Source organism: Diaporthe citri (genome assembly GCF_014595645.1).
Source record: "Diaporthe citri strain NFHF-8-4 chromosome Unknown scaffold_3, whole genome shotgun sequence".
Taxonomy (NCBI): Eukaryota; Fungi; Ascomycota; class Sordariomycetes; order Diaporthales; family Diaporthaceae; genus Diaporthe; species Diaporthe citri.
In genome coordinates, this window is record NW_025064848.1 from 5,902,284 (window position 1) to 5,921,100 (window position 18,817).

General features: G+C 58.3%; 6 protein-coding genes across 6 annotated transcripts; 2 read left to right on the forward strand and 4 right to left on the reverse strand.

The window, feature by feature from the left end:
* Window positions 1-130: 130 nt before the first annotated feature.
* Window positions 131-619, forward strand: INS49_009145 (uncharacterized protein; the record flags this gene model as incomplete). The annotated part of the gene is made up of 2 exons (XM_043169882.1): window positions 131-477; window positions 565-619. The coding sequence occupies 2 exons, from the start codon at window positions 131-133 to the stop codon at window positions 617-619; spliced, it is 402 nt and encodes a 133-aa protein (XP_043027562.1).
* A 1,019-nt stretch (window positions 620-1,638) lies between these two features.
* Window positions 1,639-3,729, reverse strand: INS49_009146 (uncharacterized protein; the record flags this gene model as incomplete). Its single annotated transcript, XM_043169883.1, has 5 exons — window positions 1,639-1,783; window positions 1,843-2,779; window positions 2,849-3,090; window positions 3,167-3,387; window positions 3,457-3,729. The coding sequence occupies 5 exons, from the start codon at window positions 3,727-3,729 to the stop codon at window positions 1,639-1,641; spliced, it is 1,818 nt and encodes a 605-aa protein (XP_043027563.1).
* Window positions 3,730-7,102: 3,373 nt separating this feature from the next.
* Window positions 7,103-7,885, forward strand: INS49_009147 (uncharacterized protein; the record flags this gene model as incomplete). Its single annotated transcript, XM_043169884.1, has 2 exons — window positions 7,103-7,375; window positions 7,481-7,885. 2 exons carry the CDS (start codon window positions 7,103-7,105, stop codon window positions 7,883-7,885), a joined length of 678 nt encoding a protein of 225 aa, XP_043027564.1.
* Window positions 7,886-8,000: 115 nt separating this feature from the next.
* INS49_009148 (uncharacterized protein) lies at window positions 8,001-9,241 on the reverse strand (the record flags this gene model as incomplete). Its single annotated transcript, XM_043169885.1, has 3 exons — window positions 8,001-8,133; window positions 8,211-8,429; window positions 8,541-9,241. 3 exons carry the CDS (start codon window positions 9,239-9,241, stop codon window positions 8,001-8,003), a joined length of 1,053 nt encoding a protein of 350 aa, XP_043027565.1.
* Window positions 9,242-10,545: 1,304 nt separating this feature from the next.
* Window positions 10,546-11,852, reverse strand: INS49_009149 (uncharacterized protein; the record flags this gene model as incomplete). The annotated part of the gene is made up of 3 exons (XM_043169886.1): window positions 10,546-10,838; window positions 10,955-11,069; window positions 11,169-11,852. 3 exons carry the CDS (start codon window positions 11,850-11,852, stop codon window positions 10,546-10,548), a joined length of 1,092 nt encoding a protein of 363 aa, XP_043027566.1.
* A 517-nt stretch (window positions 11,853-12,369) lies between these two features.
* On the reverse strand, window positions 12,370-16,460 carry INS49_009150 (uncharacterized protein; the record flags this gene model as incomplete). Its single annotated transcript, XM_043169887.1, has 3 exons — window positions 12,370-12,599; window positions 12,716-15,278; window positions 15,336-16,460. The coding sequence occupies 3 exons, from the start codon at window positions 16,458-16,460 to the stop codon at window positions 12,370-12,372; spliced, it is 3,918 nt and encodes a 1,305-aa protein (XP_043027567.1).
* Between the last annotated feature and the right edge of the window lie 2,357 nt (window positions 16,461-18,817).

The following is an 18,817-nucleotide window of genomic DNA, read 5'->3' on the forward strand; positions in this document are numbered from 1 at the left end:
CAGCCTCAACTCATCCCAACCACTCAAAACGTTTCTCAAAGCTTTCTCGGCTGACAAAGTCAAACCGTCTCACGATTATTAGCTCACAAAGCACCAGAATTCACCACTCAACTCAAAAGTCCCAAACAAAATGTATGTCCTCGAGGTTCCCGGCCACCACCACGCCAGCTGGGGCACAGACTCCAACCCCGAGGAGGTGCGGCACGAGCTACTCAACAACCCCACCACCTACGGGCTCGTCTTGACGATAGCCATAATCTCCTTCGCCATCTTGATGGTGCGCATCATTGACTGCCTCCGACCCTGCATCGCGCCTGACGACGTCCGCTGGGAGGAGGAAGAGGACGAGGAGGCGCAGCCCTGGGACCTCACCCTCACGGCGGACGGTGACCTGCTCGACAACAACGGGTCCGGCGGGCGGTCTCGCCGGTACGGGACGTTTTACACGGATAATGGTTCCTGGTATAACGCTGACGGGTAGGTTTCCGATTACCTAGTCTTTTTTTTTTTTTTTTTCGTTCCCCTGCTCTTCTTGTAACGGACAAAATGCTAACTTGGTGGCAGAACGGAAATGAGCTATCACGAATGGATCGAGGCCGTCTATGATCCTCTCGACTGAAGAGTGACTAGCGAATGTTAGAATCTGGGTGTTCATCTTGAGCGTCGTGCGGCATGGTAATATGCAATCCAGGTTGCCAAAATGGTGTTTTTTTTCGTTTTTAGGGCAGGTGGTCAAGACGAGACCGGGGGGGGGGGCGCTAGTATTCTGGAGAATGGCAAATGCAGCATGATCTGTTGAAACTTGTCACGGCAAAACCGGGAAAAAAAGACGGAAGAAAACAGCCACCAAACATTGTAAACAATATCAAAGGCTAGCGATAGGATCCGGCAATACTAATCAACTCTCATCGACCTGATTTAACTACCCTCACCATGAACATGGAGCACACCACCACCTTTGCGCGCATTCCCTAGTGTCTGGCCTCTGCCAGTGTGCATCTTCTTCCAACGGGCAGGGGCCAACACGATTAAGAACGGAACAGAAAAGTAGTTTCGACACCTCATATCATCAAACTGGGAGCCGTAACTCTGAATCACTTGTGTTTCCCGTCGGCATGACTTTTTACCAGTACCTTCCATACCTACGATTCAGATTGTATTCGCATTCAGACATTATACGTGCTTGGACTGGTGGCAAGAGCTAGTCGATCCATGTGTGCTACTATCGATAGGACAAGGAAACGCAGCCCGTGTGTATTCCTTGTGCGCTTTACCACTATATTGTAAATGAGTATGCCCAGCTCTGGGAAGTGCCTAAAAGCTGGAACGGGATGAGCATATCATGAGCGACATTGTCACAAGCTGATGCCACAGGCCATTAATGGCATAGAAGGCAGCGATGTATTAAAAAGGTATCATAAGCGCCCGATCATCTTCCAAGTAGCCATCAAGCAACAGAACCCACTACCGTCGGGAATGCGACAACGGCTTGCACAGCATGTAGTAGTCTCGTACCAGCGCTTTGCCGAACTGGGGGATTATCCACCAATTGACAACAGAGCCGGGCTAAGGGGCGTCCAAGCGGCCCGGCCACCACTGCACCTCTCCGCACGCACCGGCACCTGCAGGGTTGGCTCTTCAGGCCGAGGTATCAATAATCTTCTCCGTGACCTTCCCGTCGGCCTGAACAACCACCTTCTCGACTTGTTGAGAAGCCTTGACAGGCTTGGGCTGGTTGTACACCCACTCGAGTTGCTCGAGGGTTCGGCCTTGGGACTCGACGCTGGAGGGGTAGTATGTTAGCACCAACGTAACGAGACGCTCAGGAGGGGGAAGACTTACCAGAAGAGGTACCACAGGAGGGCCTCAATAATATCCCAACCGACGAAAATGAAGATGTACTTGTAGCCAATGGTGCCCAGTGCAATAGGCCCGCAGAACTGGTTGATGAAGCCGAAAATGCCGACAATGATGCCGGAGGCAGCAAGACCCTTGGCGCGACGGTTGGTGTCCAGAGCCTCGGCGGGGATGATACCCTGGAGAGGCGTGTAGGTGAAGGAGTAAACGACGTTGAAAAGGAAGTAGAAGGCAAGCGCGGTCTGTCCGAACGAGAGGTAGGCTGGGTTGAGCTCGTCGTCGACAGTGTGCTGGTTCACCACGGCTGACGTTCCACCGTTGATAGCGAGCAGGCAGGCACAAGCGAAGGTACCGAAAATCAGGACCGGGCGGCGCATCATCTTGTCGCTAAGAGACACACCAACACCGGCGCCGATGGCCGACAGGCAGCTGTTCAGGACGTTGAAGCCGAGCTGCTGAGCCGTAGACGTGATACCGATTCCAGCAAAGATGGTGGGGTTGAAGTAGCCGAGACCGTTTCCAGAGAACTGACCGAAGGTGCTCATCATGATGACTTGCAGGAACCTCCAGCGGCCATTGTGCTCGGAGATCAGCGAGCGGTAGTCCCACCAGACCTTGTCAACGCCATCCTGGCGGATACCCTCCTTCATCTCCTCAATCTCGAGCATGACCAGTCGGGACGATGGGTCTCCGTTGCCGTGGTACTTGACCAGGAAGGCGATGGCTTCCTCCTCCTTGCCATTGGCCATCTGGAAACGTGGGGATTCTGGCAAGAAGAAGACGGAGAAGAGGACAATGATACAGGCGAAGCACTGGAGGAGCAAGGGAATTCTCCACGACCAGTCGTTCTTGATATAGCTGGTACCGAAGGTGACAAAGGCCGCGGGGATGGAGCCGCCAAACCACCCACAGTTGTAGAAGCCTGCAAGGGAAACACGGTCAGTCAAAGGGTTCCGTCAAGTGGCCCAGACCAGAAGAAATTGATGCTCACCGACGCAGCGTCCTCGCCAATGAGCGGGAGCGATTTCGATGCAATAGGCCGGGGCGCCCACAGTCATGATTGCGATGCCAGCACCGAGAATGAAACGACCAACGGTGAGTTGAGCGATGGTGCTCGAGGTGCAAGCGATGACGGCGCCAACAATGATGACACAACCTCCTGTGAACATGGCAATTCGGCGTCCAAAGCGATCGGAAATGGCGGCGGCGGCGGGAGCGGTGATGATGGAGCCCCTGAGGTACTGGTCAGCATTGCCTTGCATTCTGTATGGCCGGAAAGGCCTGATTAGTGTGGCGGCTGAGCACATACACGCTGTAAAGCGAGGTGATGATGGCGATCTTCTCGCCAGTCAACCCAGTGTCGAAGGTGGCCTGGAAGGGTTTCATGGCGATGATGGCGCCCATCAGGGAACCATCATACCCGTTGGCACAGGCGCAGCAGAATGCGATGAAGACGGCAAAGTATAGCTTGAGGGAGTTCTTGCTCCATCTCTCGATCTTGGACTCCTGAACAGCGGCGAAGAACTCGGCCTATTGGATCAAGGCGGATTAGCTGCTGCGAGATGTGATCTTGATAAACACACAGTCGTCGAAACTTACATTGTGCACTTCCTTGGCCTTGGCACCGTGAGCCTCGTCCAATGTCTTGCCAGTGCCCTCGGCGACAACAGGGTACTGGATTTCGTGAGAGGCGCGGTTGTCGTTGGAGATGTCGTGGTGCACCTCAGTGCCTTCCTTCTCGGTCGACATGATGAGCTCGAGTTCGACTTTGTCAGTCGGTCCGCACTGGTATAGGCAACGGTAACGAGACAAGGAGGAGGTTATGGCTGGGTGGCACGTCGAGAGGGAGTCTGGTGGAGCATTTTCTGGCATGGGAAAGTGGAGGGTTATATGAACGACGGGGTATAGTGTAGCAGCAGGTACCCCAATAATCAAAATGATACCCTGGGCTTACCCCAGATTTTGGTTCATCCAGTCTGGTGGAGGGCGGAAAGACGGGCCTGATTCCCATGCGGTTGGTGGGAAATGAAAACGCGGTCGACAATGGTCATGCAACCTTCGGGGAAGCGCAGGACAGGGGTTCGGGAGCATATGCTGCAGTGATTAGGGACGTGGGCGACATGGGCCTTGGCTGCAGCGACGGGGACCCCAGAGCGAAGGAAGGCTGGGCAGGACTCGCAATGCCCATGGGCCGACGGGTGACGGGCCTGGGCTGCTCGAGGATGCACATTGTGCTGGGTAGTGGACCGCTGGCGTGATGGCTACTGCAGTACTCCGATCCAACAGCTGATCTTTCCGGTCGAGCGAGAAGAGTCCTCGAGCCGCGGTCTTGTCTAAAGACGAGCCCTACACAGACAAGGGCGATCAATGGGTGGAGGCGTGCCGAGGCGGATGCTGTTGCTGTTGGAGAAGTCGAATGTGGTCGTGATGATCATGTTGAAGGCGGCTCATACACGCCAGCATGGATCTAATTTCTCCAAACTCGTGGCTAGGTAGGAGAGGCTCCGCGACGGCCGCAAGTGGATTGGGTATGCATGGCATCTGGTCTTGCCTGCGGACTGCGTCCTGGGTGGTACAGTGGCATGCCGAGTGTGGGGTGCCTAGGTGCCTGGTCGTTCCCCATCCCCCCTCCCCCGTTTGCCCAGCTGCACCAGAGTACGTAGATAATCTAGGTAAGGCAGACTGTGTGTGTAACTGCATGCCCCTGGCTAGGCGAGGGCTGACCAGCCATTGGCCAGGCACTGGCGACAGATAGATGGGATGGCCTACCAGACTGCCAGCAGATGGTTGGTATGCCCGTTGAGAGCTCCCACACGTGTGGGTTCTGGCTGGCAGGCTGGCTTGCCGGTTCCGGTGGGCGCCCACGCCACGCCCGATGCCATGCCATGTGCCAACAGCAGAACAGTCACTCGATGCCATGTTCGGCCTCGAGGCTTGGAGAGTGGGCCAAGGGCTAAGAAGCTTAGCCCGTCAAGTGCATCGAGGATCTGTGCTAGCCGACCAGAGAATAGTAAGAAGGCATCGTGGGCGTGACACTTCGAGCTGGAGACGGGGAGTCGGCCCTGCTGGGTGATGGCTTGCCGCTGGGGCGTATGGCCAGTCGGGAGGGCTGGAGGAGGATGTACGCGCTTGTGTTTCTTGGCAGGCCGTCTCGCCGTCACGACAATGCAACAGATGGGGATGCTGTGCGGTGTAGGCTGCGATGGCCGTTACCAGACAGCCGGGACACGAGTGTGATCAGGGCCCTGGCAGCGTGGCAGCCTCCGTGTGGCGCTTGCGATGGCGGCGCATCTTGGAGACGGGGCGCCGGGATGTCGGGTACGGTCTGAGCACTTTCGCGATGGGCCCCTGTCGGTGAAGGGACGGAGAATGGGGTGACAATCTTGAAGTAAGGGGTGAGTGATGTTGAACAGGTCAGGGGGTTGTTGGGTCGAGTTTGAGCTTCGAGTTGCCCACGCTCCTTGACAGCCTGCATCTACTCCATGTGCACTCGTCACTCCAGGCAGTGGCAGTCAGGCTGCAAAGGGAAGTCGCTGCTGCCAGTGTCCACAGCCCATCAATGGCCCATGGATTTTCCATGATGGGATTGAGTGTACCACAGTAGCACGGCAGGTACGTGCACACACCACCCGATAAGCTGCCCATGGGGGACAGAGTCAGATCCCGCAGTGGGGGATGGGGAATGGAAATTGGAGACGGGACGGGTATAACGGGAAACACTGGGGACGACTCCTTCCTCGAGTTGTCGACTTTCCGAGTCTTCGACTCGAACTGACTAACCAACCAGCCCGCTCGCCTAGCCACCCCTGCCAGCACCCCTGTCCTGGACCCATCGGTTCTTGCCGAAATGGGCGACACATGCACTAACGGGACACACCCTCCGGAGATCCAGGCCCTCCCTCCTTCCTTCATGTCCATCTTTTTGTTGCAGACAACAGTGTCTCGTGTCAGGCCATCGCCCACTCACGTACTCGCTCAATTGCAATGATCACCAGAAGATCCAAGATCACAAGCCTCCCTACCTGTCTAGGTAGTTGGTATTTGAGTAGTTTCCGTACTATCGAGGTCAAAGTTCAAACATCCTGACACCACATGAGGGAGGGGCTCATGAAGTCAAATCAACCCCCTGTCGGTCCCCAGAAGAAAGAAAGAAGACGACAAGCTCCAGCCTGCAGAAACCACGTTCGCCAAGCAACAATGCCTGTCCGTAGCCGTTGATCTCGTCGAATGCTAGCAGCATTGCCCCAGGATCTGTCGATTTGTGTAGACCAGACGTCTGGTCAATAGCCAGCACACCAAAGGTGGCAAGCAAACTTTGGGCATCCGGTCGGCTGTCCTGCCGGTGCATCTATAGACTAATGTCTCTATGTCTCTTTTCATAGACAGGCAGCCGTGCATGGCCCTAAACCCTGGCTCGCTAGACCGTAAATAGACACAGAACTGACATCTACGAGACCAAGGCCAAGCGAGATCTCAGTGTCCATCCATCGCGATCACGACCAGCCAGACGGGTCGGTAGCGGTATCCATCCGGTGAAGCTTTCTCAAGTTCCATGCCTCGCGTCGCTTCCCCCGGCCCGATCGAACCACTCGACTGGCTCGGCGCCGGCCCAACAACTTTCTGACAAGCCGCCCTGTCCATTAGTCCAGTCAGGCCAGACAGGTAGCCTAGGTAGGTAATATAGCTGAAAGGTGGGCTACGCTCGGGTTGCTACTCGACACTACGGTGGCCGGTCTCGGGATGTTACTCAGCTCATCCGAGCTGTCCTCGACTTGACCGGCGTCGGATTATGTCCTCGTGACATGAGGTCCAGTCATCCGTTCAGAGAGCCGCCCCCATCTCCCTCTCCCTTGGATATTTCCGCCCCTTCTTATGCCTGAGGAAATGTTGCGAGCACTGCTGCTGCTGCTGCTGCTGCTTCACACAACTAGGCTCGAGCTGAGTCGGCCGGAGTGGGCACGCGGTCGAGCCCCTGTAGATGCCGGTACTACAGGACCGTAGGATCTCACGCCATGCCGATTCGGGACTGAGGAGGATCGCGCGTCGCGGGTACACGGCGAGGACTCACCGTGAAGCAATCAGGCCTCTCCACGTCCTGCGCCGGCGCCGCTTGCTCATGCAGCCCTGCAGCAAGCAAGCAAGCAAGGTCCAACACCGTCCCAGTCAATTCTTCCATCACGGATAACCAACAGCAGCATCTGGGCCAGACCCCATCCAAGGGCCCGCGCCCCCGAACTAATCCATGATGCCCTTCACAATCGAGAAGGCATCCCCGTCAGATGCAAAGGCCATCGCCGACATCTACCAGGATAGACCGGCCACGGCCTGGAACCGCCTCACCCACGGCACCGTCGACCCTTCGGTGTTCAACGCCGGGCTGGAGGACATGTTCGCCGAGAGCCTCCGGGACCCGGACGAGGTGCTCTTCCTCGCCCGCGACGAGGACCACCCGGACCGCAGGGTCGTCAGCTACGTCAACCTCGCCGCGCGGCCCGCCCTGGCCCCCATGACGGACGAGGTAAGCATCGCACATGTGGCAACCAGGCAAGGCATAGGGCGGGGCAGAGAAGACCCTTCGGTGCAAGTGAGTAAAGTGAGAGGCTGAGTGGTATCCCGCGCACAGGAGATCAAGCAGCAAAACGCAAAGTACCACGCCCTCCTCATGCCAGGCCTCAACGGAGCCGTCCTCGTCGAGATGTGGGAGAAGCTGGACCGCATGCGCGAGCAGGTCCTTGCGGGCAGGGCCTGCCGCTACTTTTTCCTCGACAACGTCGGTACCCTGCAGGCCTACCAGGGGAGGGGCATCGCGACCATGCTGCTGCGCAGGGCCCTGGCCGAGTACCCGGACCGCGAGGGCGCGCCGGTCTTCCTGGACACGTCGGGCGACGAGGACGGCAGGGCGTGGCCTCTGTACGAGCGGCTGGGGTTCGCCAAGGTGGGAGGGTTCACTATTGACCTGGCTGCACATGGCAAGGAGGGCGTGCATCACCATCTTGGGATGTTGAGGGAGCCGCAGGTTATGAAGTAGAGTCAGCGGGAGGACATGGTTTGATAAGCTTCAAGCTGATAGACCACATGATAGGCGACGCCAGCATTTGATTCCGGCCCATCTAGTCCCATCTACTTCCCTGCCCGTACCCATGTCAGCGCAGCCGCCCCGTCTCGGTGTATACCAACCCTCCCGCCCTCTCCTCGACCGTGCCGTACCCCTCGGCCGCCCACTCCCTCAGCACGTCCAGGAACACCTCCTCCCGCGCGGTCGGGGCGGCCGCGGCGCTGAGGTGCACCGTCAGCCGGCGCAGCTCGGGCAGGCCCTCCCGGACGCAGCGCATCAGCGGCGTCACACCCCCCACGACACGGGAACGCCGAGCTGGCTGTCGGGCAGGCGCGGGTGCCTGGGCTCGATGCGCTGCAGGAACAGGTGGTCCTTGAAGTGGGTGAAGGCGAGCTGCACGCTGCGGACCCGCGCGCGGTGGCGGTGTGGGTGCTGCACGAAGAAGCGGTAGGCGTCCTCCGAGGCGGTGAATATCAGCGTAGTCGACTCGAGGAACGACTCGATCGCCTCGGCGTATCTGGGCTCGGGGTCAGCAGATGCAAGCAGACAGACACGAGGGCCACACTGATGGATCATAACCATGAGGAGTGATCGATCACGTATGAGATGTAATGAGAATCCGACTTACACCCTCCGGCTGGTCAGGAACACGGGCAGGTAGCCGCTCGACCCCAAGCCCCGCTCGTCCGCACACGTCCCGTCCGCCCTCGCCCTCCACGAGAGCATCTCCTCGGCCTGGCACTTCCAGTGCGGCGAGCCCCAGCGCATGCGCAGGCCCCAGGCGTGCCAGAACCACCGCGGCGGCTGGTTCCTGCCCCGCCACCCGGGCCACGGGTCCGTCCTCATGGGGTCGTCTTCTTCTGCCTCCCCTGCCTCCTCCACCGACATCAAGCCCGGCGGCGACGGGGTGGTGCAGCACGGGGTGTGCGTCAGCCGGGCCCCGTCGCAGGCGGCGTGGATGTGCAGGGCCAGGGTGGGGTTGGACAGCCTCCAGACGTGGGTGTAGACCATCCGGCGGACCTCCGGTGGGAGGCGGTTGAAAAAGGCGGATTGGGCCTGGGGGTCGGCCTCTTGGACGGGGACTGCCTGAGGTGCTGCCGGCGTTGATGAAGGCGGCGATGCGCCTTGAGCGTCTCCTGTGGGTGCTGGCGACTGGCCTGGGGCGAACGGGTGTGCACGTCTTTGCTCATCGTCACTGTAACCACCGCTGTCCTCGTCCTGGCTCACATCGTCGTGGGCGTCAGCCGTCAAGCACGATGCCTTGCGCAGACGGGCCCGGACGTGGTGTAGCCGTTCAAAGCTCCTCGGGGGGTTGGCTATCCTCGCCATGAACAGTCTTGTTGATGGAGTCTAGTGCTCGGTGTGATTGTTCCTGGTGAATCGATGGGGAAAACGAGACAGAAGATATAATAGGAATGAGGTGGGATGGATCTTGATGGATGATAAGTGCGGACCCTGATGAGGTGAGACGTCAATGCAGTGCAATGCCTGGCCGAACAGGCGCCAATTTAGGTGCCTGTTCGCCCCTGAAACACTGTTACACCAACCTGACTGCAGAGGGGAGGGATGGACAGTCGGTCAGGGTTGGCACATGATGGGGGAAGGGGAGGGGGGGGACAAATACTAGGTAGGTACCCTACTTACTTAGGTACTCTCTCTAGCAACCCCCACCAGTCTTTGGAGTTGAAGCACGATGCCCACCATTCTTGATACTCCGAGTCCTAGATACCATGACGCAAAAGATTTGAGGTATGATCATGAAGAAAGCAACTACAGTTGGTCATAAGCCAGATCCGGGTGCCCATTTGAGCGTTGCTGCTGCCTTCCAACCTGGAAGGATTTCAACTTGGGAGAAGAACTCAGAAGTGCTTACTCTTATTTCAAGTGCTGGAAAGAGGGGTAAAACATCGCTTGCAAAGACTCAGTTGGACATGTGAGGCTTTGGTACACCAGTGCCAGAGTAACGGGATACGTGGCTGCTTGTTGTCGACGCCAGTCCCCATGGGCTAGTACGGCACGTTCTTGTTTTATCAAATAGGGAGTATGCACGATTTCCCGGGAAAAAACATAAGTCGTGAAATCGAGGCATCCCATTTAGAAGCCCGCCCATTCCTTGATCAATGCAATCGCGGTGTTGGGCACGGAGCTGGATGTCACAAGCCTGGGAAGTTCTCATGCTCATGCTCTCCAGATGTCTTGGGAAATAATGAAGACCACGTGTACCTAGCACACTTCTTGGAATTTGCCAGATCGAGAAAAAGATCCTTTTCATCCTATCGGTCCAAATATCTTGCGCTCGCAAGCTCACCCGCCGCCATCTAGCCTCTTTTCGGCAGCACACGCGCCGAGAGATGAAGGTGTACTACAGACGGCAGAGACTGATATGCCCCTCTGTTGCTTCCATCTCCTTGCGCCTCCCCATGAGATTCAGCATGAGTCGGAACCAACCGTTCTATGCGGAATACTACCAGCGACCCAGGCCACGTCGAAATGGAGCACCATACCTCCACCCAGCGTAGCACACATGACAGTGCAGCCAGTAGTTGAAGGGCCATCGTGAACCCCGGACTGCTAGAACGAATCCCTACAGGAATCCATGCCCCTTGCTGTCCTCGTCCCACTGCACCAACGACCTAACCCTGCAAAGACCCGACCGGGCACTCAAACGGCTCGCAGTCGTCAGCCTCATGCCAGCCGGGGGGCACAAGCCTGACCGTGAACGGCGCGCCCCGCAGCGACGGCGGCGCCTCGCCGTAGCAGAGCTCGCTGCTGCTGCTGCCGACACCGTCGCACCTGGCCGGGAGGAAGACCTCGAACCTGCGCAGGCTGCTGCCCATCTCATGCGCCAGGGCGTGCAGGGGCTCGAGGGCGTGCGGCCCGGGGATGACCTCGCCGAGGCGGCTGGGGTGCAGGGTTACGCGGAGCTCTGTGGGGTTGAGGCGGTGCGGTCGGTTAGCCACCTGGTCGGATTTGTGTTTGTGTTTGTGTGCTGCGATGCGATTTGGCTTCCCTGTGAATGGGACGCTTTGCATGCAGACTCACCTCGGAGGCTTGGGAACGACTCTCTCAGTGTCTCGTACACCTGCTGGGCAGGCGTGCGGTCGTCGACAGTGCCACCGGCCATATCGGATAGGAACCCGAGGTCGGCGGCCACGATCTACAAAGGTTCATGTCAGTATTTGACGTCTTGAAGCATCAGAAACCACAGGGGGTTCAGGGCAACAGCACAATGGGTCCGGCCGAGGAGACAACATACATCAGCGAACCGGACCCTCGCCACCAGCGACCGCGGAACCTGGCTCACGAACACCCTCATGGCAGTCAAGCTGGTGAATGAAAACCGCACGCTCGAGAAGAGCGACTCGCTCGCCTCGGCGTGCACCCGCCTGCACACCAGGAATGCGGTGAGGACCGGGCTGCCCGCCAGGTCGCGCCAGCCCCGGTGGTCGCGCCTGTAGCAGGCCGTGTACATGCTCGAGAAGGAGTGGTCCCACTTCCGGGACCAGCGCCGGAAGCACGCGAGGTGCACGCACCACGGGGTGTCGGGCGGCTGCGTGGCGTCACCGGCGCTCAGGTCCTGGAGCGCGCCGTTGATATCCCCCGGGTCGTCGTATGGTTGCGACTGGTCTGCTTCACCATCCTCGTCATTCGGGTCGGAATCATCAGCCACGTCAGCAGGAGGAGGAGGAGGACGAGGAGGAGGGCCGGGCTCCCGGTCGAGCTCCTCTCGACTCAGAACACACGGGAAGCTCTGGAGGTACGACTTTGGGGCGAGGACCAGGATGTGCTGCGTCAGGCCGCAGTCCAGCCAGAGCTGCATGTAGATGTGGCGGCGGATCTCGACGGGCAATGTCGCAAACAGGGGCGACTGGTGCTGGGGGCTGGCGGGCGTCGAGAATGGCTTTGGCACCGGGCCCCAACCGCGCATGGAGACCATCATTGTTATGGGAGTGTCGGATATGGATTGTCCGAAGAGAAAAGATGACAAGCGGAAGAAAATTTGAATCCAAAAATGAAACGGGGATGAATATTCTATTTATGCATTGGTGTGCTGGTTCGAGATGAGTGAAGTTATGGGGGGGGGGAGTATATCCTGAAGTCACCCATGGGAGTGACGAGCGTAGTTCCCAGACGGGTGCATTCACTTGCGGGGTTAGGGCTGGCGCAGCGGCTGTCGAGGCATTGGCCATGCCGCGGCAAGGCAAGAGCGCCCAGACGCCGTTGAATTGTCCATAAGACAGACAGACCAAGCGGTGATAAACAATCAAATGGGTATTGATATATCATGGCACATATTACCTAAGAAATCATTTCCACCCTGACATCCCTGCCTCGTCCCTGGTTCGACGATGACTTGCCCAAACCTACATGCGACCAAGTATCTGTCCCATCTATAGATCGCACTGTTTAATGTTCCTACTTCTAAATGCACGCACATGCACATGCACACACACATGTCAAGGGATGTGTGCCTCAGCCTGGGCCGTCTCGGCCAGCAACAGCACCTCGACCTTCTTCAGCAGGTCCGGTATCCTGAACGGCTTCGACAGCACGTCGTCCATACCGCTCTCCCTGGCCGTCGCCACCTGCTGGTCCCGCACGTTGGCCGTGACAGCGATCACCGGCACGTGCTTCACGATCTCGCCCTCCTCCTCCTTCTTGCGGATCTCTCTCACGCACGTGAGACCTGTGGTCGAGGACACCAATGTTAGCTGGGATCCTGGACAGCGACTTGTTTAAGATGTTCGCTTGGTGCACGCGCGTGCAACCACGGCGGCGCTCAAGGGGAAGAAGGTCTCATACCATCCATGCGTGGCATTTCCAAATCCATCAATACAACATCCAGGGGGACACTTCCCACTCCAGAGCTCGACCTGTACAATCGAGTATTCTCGAGGAACACCAGCGCCTCGACACCGTCGTTGGCAAGGTTGACCGTGCACCCGATCTTCTTGAGCTGGTTGGCCAGCACGCGCTGGTTGATCAGGTTGTCCTCCACGACGAGGATATGCACCGTCTTCGGATCTATCGTCCGCTTCGCTTTCGTCGCTACCAGGTTGGCAGCTGGGCCACCGGCGGACGCTAGATCCTGGCGTTGGGGTGTGAGCCGTTGGCGCAGGGTGGTGTCACCGCTCATGTGGCGCTCGATGGGGAGCTTCTGGTCCTGGTCCTCACTGGGCGGCGGCTCCGCCCTCCTCGCCTGGACGTAGAAGCTGAAGAGGCTGCCGGAGCCAGCACTGGACGACACACCGATCTGACCGCCATGGAGTTCGGACAGCCTTTTGGAGATGAAGAGCCCCAGGCCGCTGCCCCCGTACTGCGCATGTGTCCTAGGCGAGGCCTGCTTGAACCTCTGGAAGAGCATCTGCTTCTCCTCCGCAGTGAGGCCGCAGCCCGTGTCCTGGACCTTGAATCTGATGTAGAGCAGCTCCCCCTTGCCCCAGTCCTCGTGTGCTGCGACTGGGGTTCTGGTATTGACTGGGACGTATTGGAAGCCAGGGATATGTTCCAAGGCGGGTGGCTCCAGAGATGCGCCAACAGCGACGGTGAGGAGCCGGGTCTTGGATGGGGCTGTGAACTTGATGGCATTGGTCAAGAGGTTGATCAAGATCTGCAACACCCTGCTCGGGTCGACCATCACCCAGTCGACGCCCAGCTCAGTGTAGGACGAGGTGGTCTCGAGCTGCGCCTTGATGTCCTTTGCCTGCAGCTCGGATTCAAACATCTTGATGGCGCGGTTCAGGATCTGCTTTGGCTGGGTGACCACCGGGGTGATGAGGAGGAGGTTGGAGTCGAGCTTCGAGATGGTGAGGATGTCGTCCACGATGGACTTTTGGTGCTGGACGCACAGGGAGATTGTCTGTGCTGATTCCAGACAGGCCTCGAGTGCGTCCTTTGTCAGGTCGATGGACTTCTTGCGGCACTCGCTCAGCGCGGCGGTGATGTCGTCTGCGCACTGCAATATGGCACTCAGTGGGTTCCGCATTTCGTGCGAGGTGATGTCGATGAACTCGTTCTGCTGCCTGCGCGTCTCCTCGGCCTCGCGGAGCTGATGCTCCTGTAGCCCCTGTGCCCACTTCATATGGGATATGTCGGTGATGGACCCCATCACGGACCGGAGAGATCCATCCGGCGCTATCTCGGGCTGTGCAGTGAACATGCACCAGTAGTCGATCGCCTCACCTTGGAGGTTGAGGGGCTTTGCTATACGGATCTTCAGCTGCAGCTCCCCCGACCATGGGCGGTGCTCATTCACGAGCCGGTGCCAGCCATCCTCCATGGTCCGCGTGCTGCTGGGCATGATGAAATCCATCCATGACATTTCATACTGTGAGTCTCTGGTGTGGCCAGTCATCTCGAAGAACCTGTCATTTGCCTCCCGTAGGACGCCTTCTGGAGATATCAGGAACATGCCCAGAGGCGACAGCTCTGTCATACGGCGCAGTCTACTGGCCTGGAGGTCCAGTTGCTGCGTCAACCTTACCCTTTCTAGCTGCGCGGCCTCGACGGCGTCTCTGCTGCGACGGGTCTCCTCCTCAAACAGGATTGTCGAGGCCAGAGAGGTTGCGAGTTGTCGGTTGAACATGGTGGCAAAGGCCTGGTACTCGTGATCGTACGGCCTGCGCGGGTTGACGCCCAAGACGAGGAAGGCGAGCACAGTGTCTGCATTCGTGGGGCGCACTGGGAAGATGATTGCTTCCTTGCATGGGTCCCCAAACCCTCGCCACTCGATGCCCTCAAGCAGGGCTTCTGGCAGGGTACCGTCCCTGACACGGAGGAGGGTGGGCTCCCTAGTCCGCATCGCCTCCCGGAACGACGGCACGAAGCCCTCAAGACTGCGTCTCAGGTCGAGCTGCTGTGGTGCCGCGACATGTCCGTCGGGGACGCCCAGGGCCCCTTCAAAGTGGCATGACTTGAGGGAAATAGACAACTCGGAGGCGGTAGACGAGTGTTCGTCGTCATTGTCCTCGCCGACGGAGTAGAGCAGGGCAAACGGCACGTCCCAGGGGTTGTCCTCGACTCCCTCCAGCACAAACTTCCAGAACTGCTTGATGGTCTTTGCATATCCGGTGCGCTCGCCGATCTTATTTACCGTCCGCATGCGGCGTTGGTTCAGAACAAGGCTGGTGGTCTGGAAAGGCCCGTTGTAGAAGCCGAGCAGCTCCCGGTTCGAGGATGAGTAGATGGGGACGTAGGTCCATGAGTAGTACGTCTCCTCCAGCATCCCGTGGCGGTAGATGGAGATGGGGTCGTTGTCCTTGCGGATGCTGATCCCTGTCCGGCCGCTCTCCTCAAACAGAGGGCCGCAGTAGTCCCAGATCTCGGCGAAGAAATCCGCAAAGTCGGTCCCCATGAGAGTCGGCTGCTATTGGGTCAGAGACGGGCATCATCAGCGACAGCGGATGATACGATAATTACATACGTGTTTGTTCCCAGCGACCTCGTTGGCGTAGGCCTCGTTGTAGATGACGGTCAGCTTGCTGCCCCAGAACAGGGCGGCCGGGTGGGGGTTAGTCATGACGAGGTTGGCGATCTGGCGAAACTCTGCCGACCAGGAAGCCATTGGGCCCAGGGAGGTGGCGCCCCAGTCGACTGCGCGCACATACTCGAGATGCTGAGATATCTGGCCTTCCGGGTTGGGCACCGTCCAGTCGATGGTGGCCCTCTCAGGCAGGGCGGAGAGGTCGATGGCTATGTTCTTGGTCGATGCGCCGGTGAGGACCGAGCCATTGGCGGACGTCCTCGGGTAGAAGACGGGGTCGGAGGAGGTGAGGGGCCCGGAAGGCGAGGAAGAAGACACCACGTTGGGCGCACCGGAGGCATGGGCGACGGACTCATAGCTCGCGCCGGGGGTCTCCGGGGTCTCCGGGGTCTTCTTGGTGGCCTGGCTTGCGCGCGAGCCACCCGTGGCAACCTCGAGGGGCGCACCAGAGGCGAGGTCAACCACAGGGACGTCGGCGCGCCACAGACGGTTCCCGCTGATGATGCGCCACCTTTTCCGCACGGTGGATCCGGTCCATAGCATCTCATGGTACATGAAAGAGAGGGGGAAGACGTCCTTGGAGTCATCGTGGGTGGTGACGCCAGTCACCCATCGCTTGAAGACCTCGTGGCTGGGCCCCAGCGAGCGGCTCCCACCCGGATCCGGTCCATGATGGGCTGGGTCGAGGCCAGACAGGGCCGAGCCCGCGGCCGAGGCGGCGATGGAGGCTGAGGCTGGGGTGGGAGTGGGAGCTGCAGCTGGGGATGCAGACGTGGCCGTGGCTTCTGCCGGGACGCCGGGGTTGTCACGCCCCAGGACGGCGTCCAGCAGGCGGTCATGAGATCGCAGGGCGGCATTGCAGAAGACGGGGGCGATGCAGGTGCTGACACTGCGCGAGGGCTGGTCCGGGTCCAGGTCGATGATGAAGGTCGGGCGCGAGTCGGCGTCGAGGACTTCCCTGATGCCCAAGGCATCGAGCCCGTCCATCTGGTCGATGACTGCATCAACAATGCTGCTGCTCCTGCTCCTGCTGCCCTTGATGTCACCGCCTCCGGCTGCGTCCATGGGACTGGGGCCTGGAGTGGACGAACGCGCGCCCGCTGCCTCCTAACAGAGCCAGCGTCGCGCTGGTCGGGCCTCCTTTGGACACACGACACGCCGGATCGGAGTCAGGCCGGGGCAGGGGACGGGACACAAGCACGCAGGCTGGCTGGATCTCGGTCAGGGACCAGATCAGATCAGATCAGATCAGGGTCAGTATCTGGCTCGCGACGCAAGAGAGTGGGTTGGGTTAGCTGGCACACGGCTTTGTCAGCGGGTGCATGCTCATGCATTCCATGCAATCCTATCCTCCCAGGTATTTGGGGGGTGGATTGACCTGGGTTGCTTCTGCCTGCGAGCGGAATTGGGCGAAGAGTTGTGGGTTGGGGGAGTGTGAGTAGAGCAAGTAGGAGTGGGTGAGTAGAGCGGGCAGGAGGCAGGCAGCGCCCAGCCCCGATCAAAGATTGTGTGAGGCGCCAGTGACGTCGGTGGACGGCAGACGGTCGACGGTAGGCGCGGACGGGGGTCGTCGCGTGGTCGGTGCCCGGCCCACCTTGGACCTTGGACCTCGACCTCGAGCACGCGCTGGGACTGATGACTGGCTGCACGGGGCTGAAATGGGCTGGGACGGGCTGATCTACGGGGCGGCGGTGGACACAACACACACACACACACACACACACACACACACACACGAGAAACGGTGGCCCGTAAGCCACAAGCAATAATGCAGGCGCCTACCGTCGAAGAAAAAAAACAGGGCCCCAAGAGGGACAGGTCTGGAGCCAGACGGTCGGTTTGGGACCGAGACAAATTGGGGGGCCACCCTCCAAATTCGGATCAACAACTGCTCGAAATCCCAAGCCAGACCCAGAGAAGCTGTCAATTCATCGCGCTAGCAAGGTCATCCGCGGCTCATGGGCCCTGCTCACCTTCACCGTCTCCTACACAACTAGCAGGGAGAATAGCCGGGGGCACACACGCACTTATCCAACAACGCCTAATGCCCAAGGCCGGCCAGTGTCTCAGCTCTTGGCCGCACAGGATCGTCATGTGTCTGGGATGTTTTCCTTGATTCTGACTGTGGAGGTGCCCTCTCCAACGGTGACTCGGTCTCAGAGCCAATGTGGTGTGGAGTGGAGCTGCAGGTATGTCGTGCTCGTGCTGGCAGTGCTGCCTGCTCTGGGTTAAACCCTGGCGGGCGAGGCATCACTTGGCCTGCGTTCTGTGCGTCCAATTGCCTGGTTTATGCAAAAATGCTGTACACAATTGGTTGTCTCATAGACAGACTATATATCTGAATGTAATTGCTCCTATTCAAATTTCTTATCAGTCCAGCCGTGGTGCTTATTCTTCCTCAGCCCTACAGAAACCTTGTTGCAAACGCCGTGGGGCAGGTAACTTTAAACAGATCCTTAATCCTTGTCGCATTCACTGACTACTCGGAACAACGTACCCACCACGTTACAAGATCTCAAGGTCTTTAGGCACTAGAATATCTGGTGTTTCCGGACTGGGTTGTAGATGGTTATGGCCTTCACGATTGAGCTGTGTCCGTCTCCTGATTTCCTTATCATGTGTTGTGAGAACACCGGTTCAAATCATTGATCGAGGAGCCCGCCCCCAGCTGAATAAATTGCCCTGAGGCGACGGCTGTTGCTACCGGATTTTAATACATGCGATTATTCCGCTTTGCAGCAGAAGTCCTGGGTGACGGGACTGAGCACCATATCTTTGTGTTGACGAAGATTTAATTTCGGCTTAGACGTGATTTTCCAACAGTCCGGCGGGACCTATTTTCACGAACTTCCAGGTCGCCCAGTGCCTGCAGTAAGCCCCTACCTACTTCATATATGCGCAGTGATTTTTTGCCCCTATGGCCCTGTGGGTCTGAAGTCGCGTCGGGTCCCGTTCTGGTCTGGACTGGTTGCCCAACGGCAGTCCTCGAACCACTGAACAAACGCTCAACCGACATGATATCGAATAGACACCTGCGTCACTTAGAGATAGTCCACTTGCGCATTTGTGAATTATGCCCGTATTCCACTTTATTTCCCACTACAAACGCTGAAGACACCATTATTTCTCACAGTTCTCCCTGACCCAATCCTGATGCTGGATTCCCGACACAAGTGGCATCCCATCTTGCTTCCATTGGGATGAAACGCTGGGTCTCCAGTGTGTTCGTTCTCGTCTACCTTAGTAGATTGACATGCAGTATCATGGCTATCATACTAGAAAGAAGATCTGGGATTGAGAACAATTATGGTGTCAGGCACGGAGTGGAAGTCAAGGCTATCTCCCTTTGGGATTATGGCGCTCCCAGGCTGAACAAAAATTACCAAGGGTCACATGTTCAGATGAAGAATGTTGGTTCTACA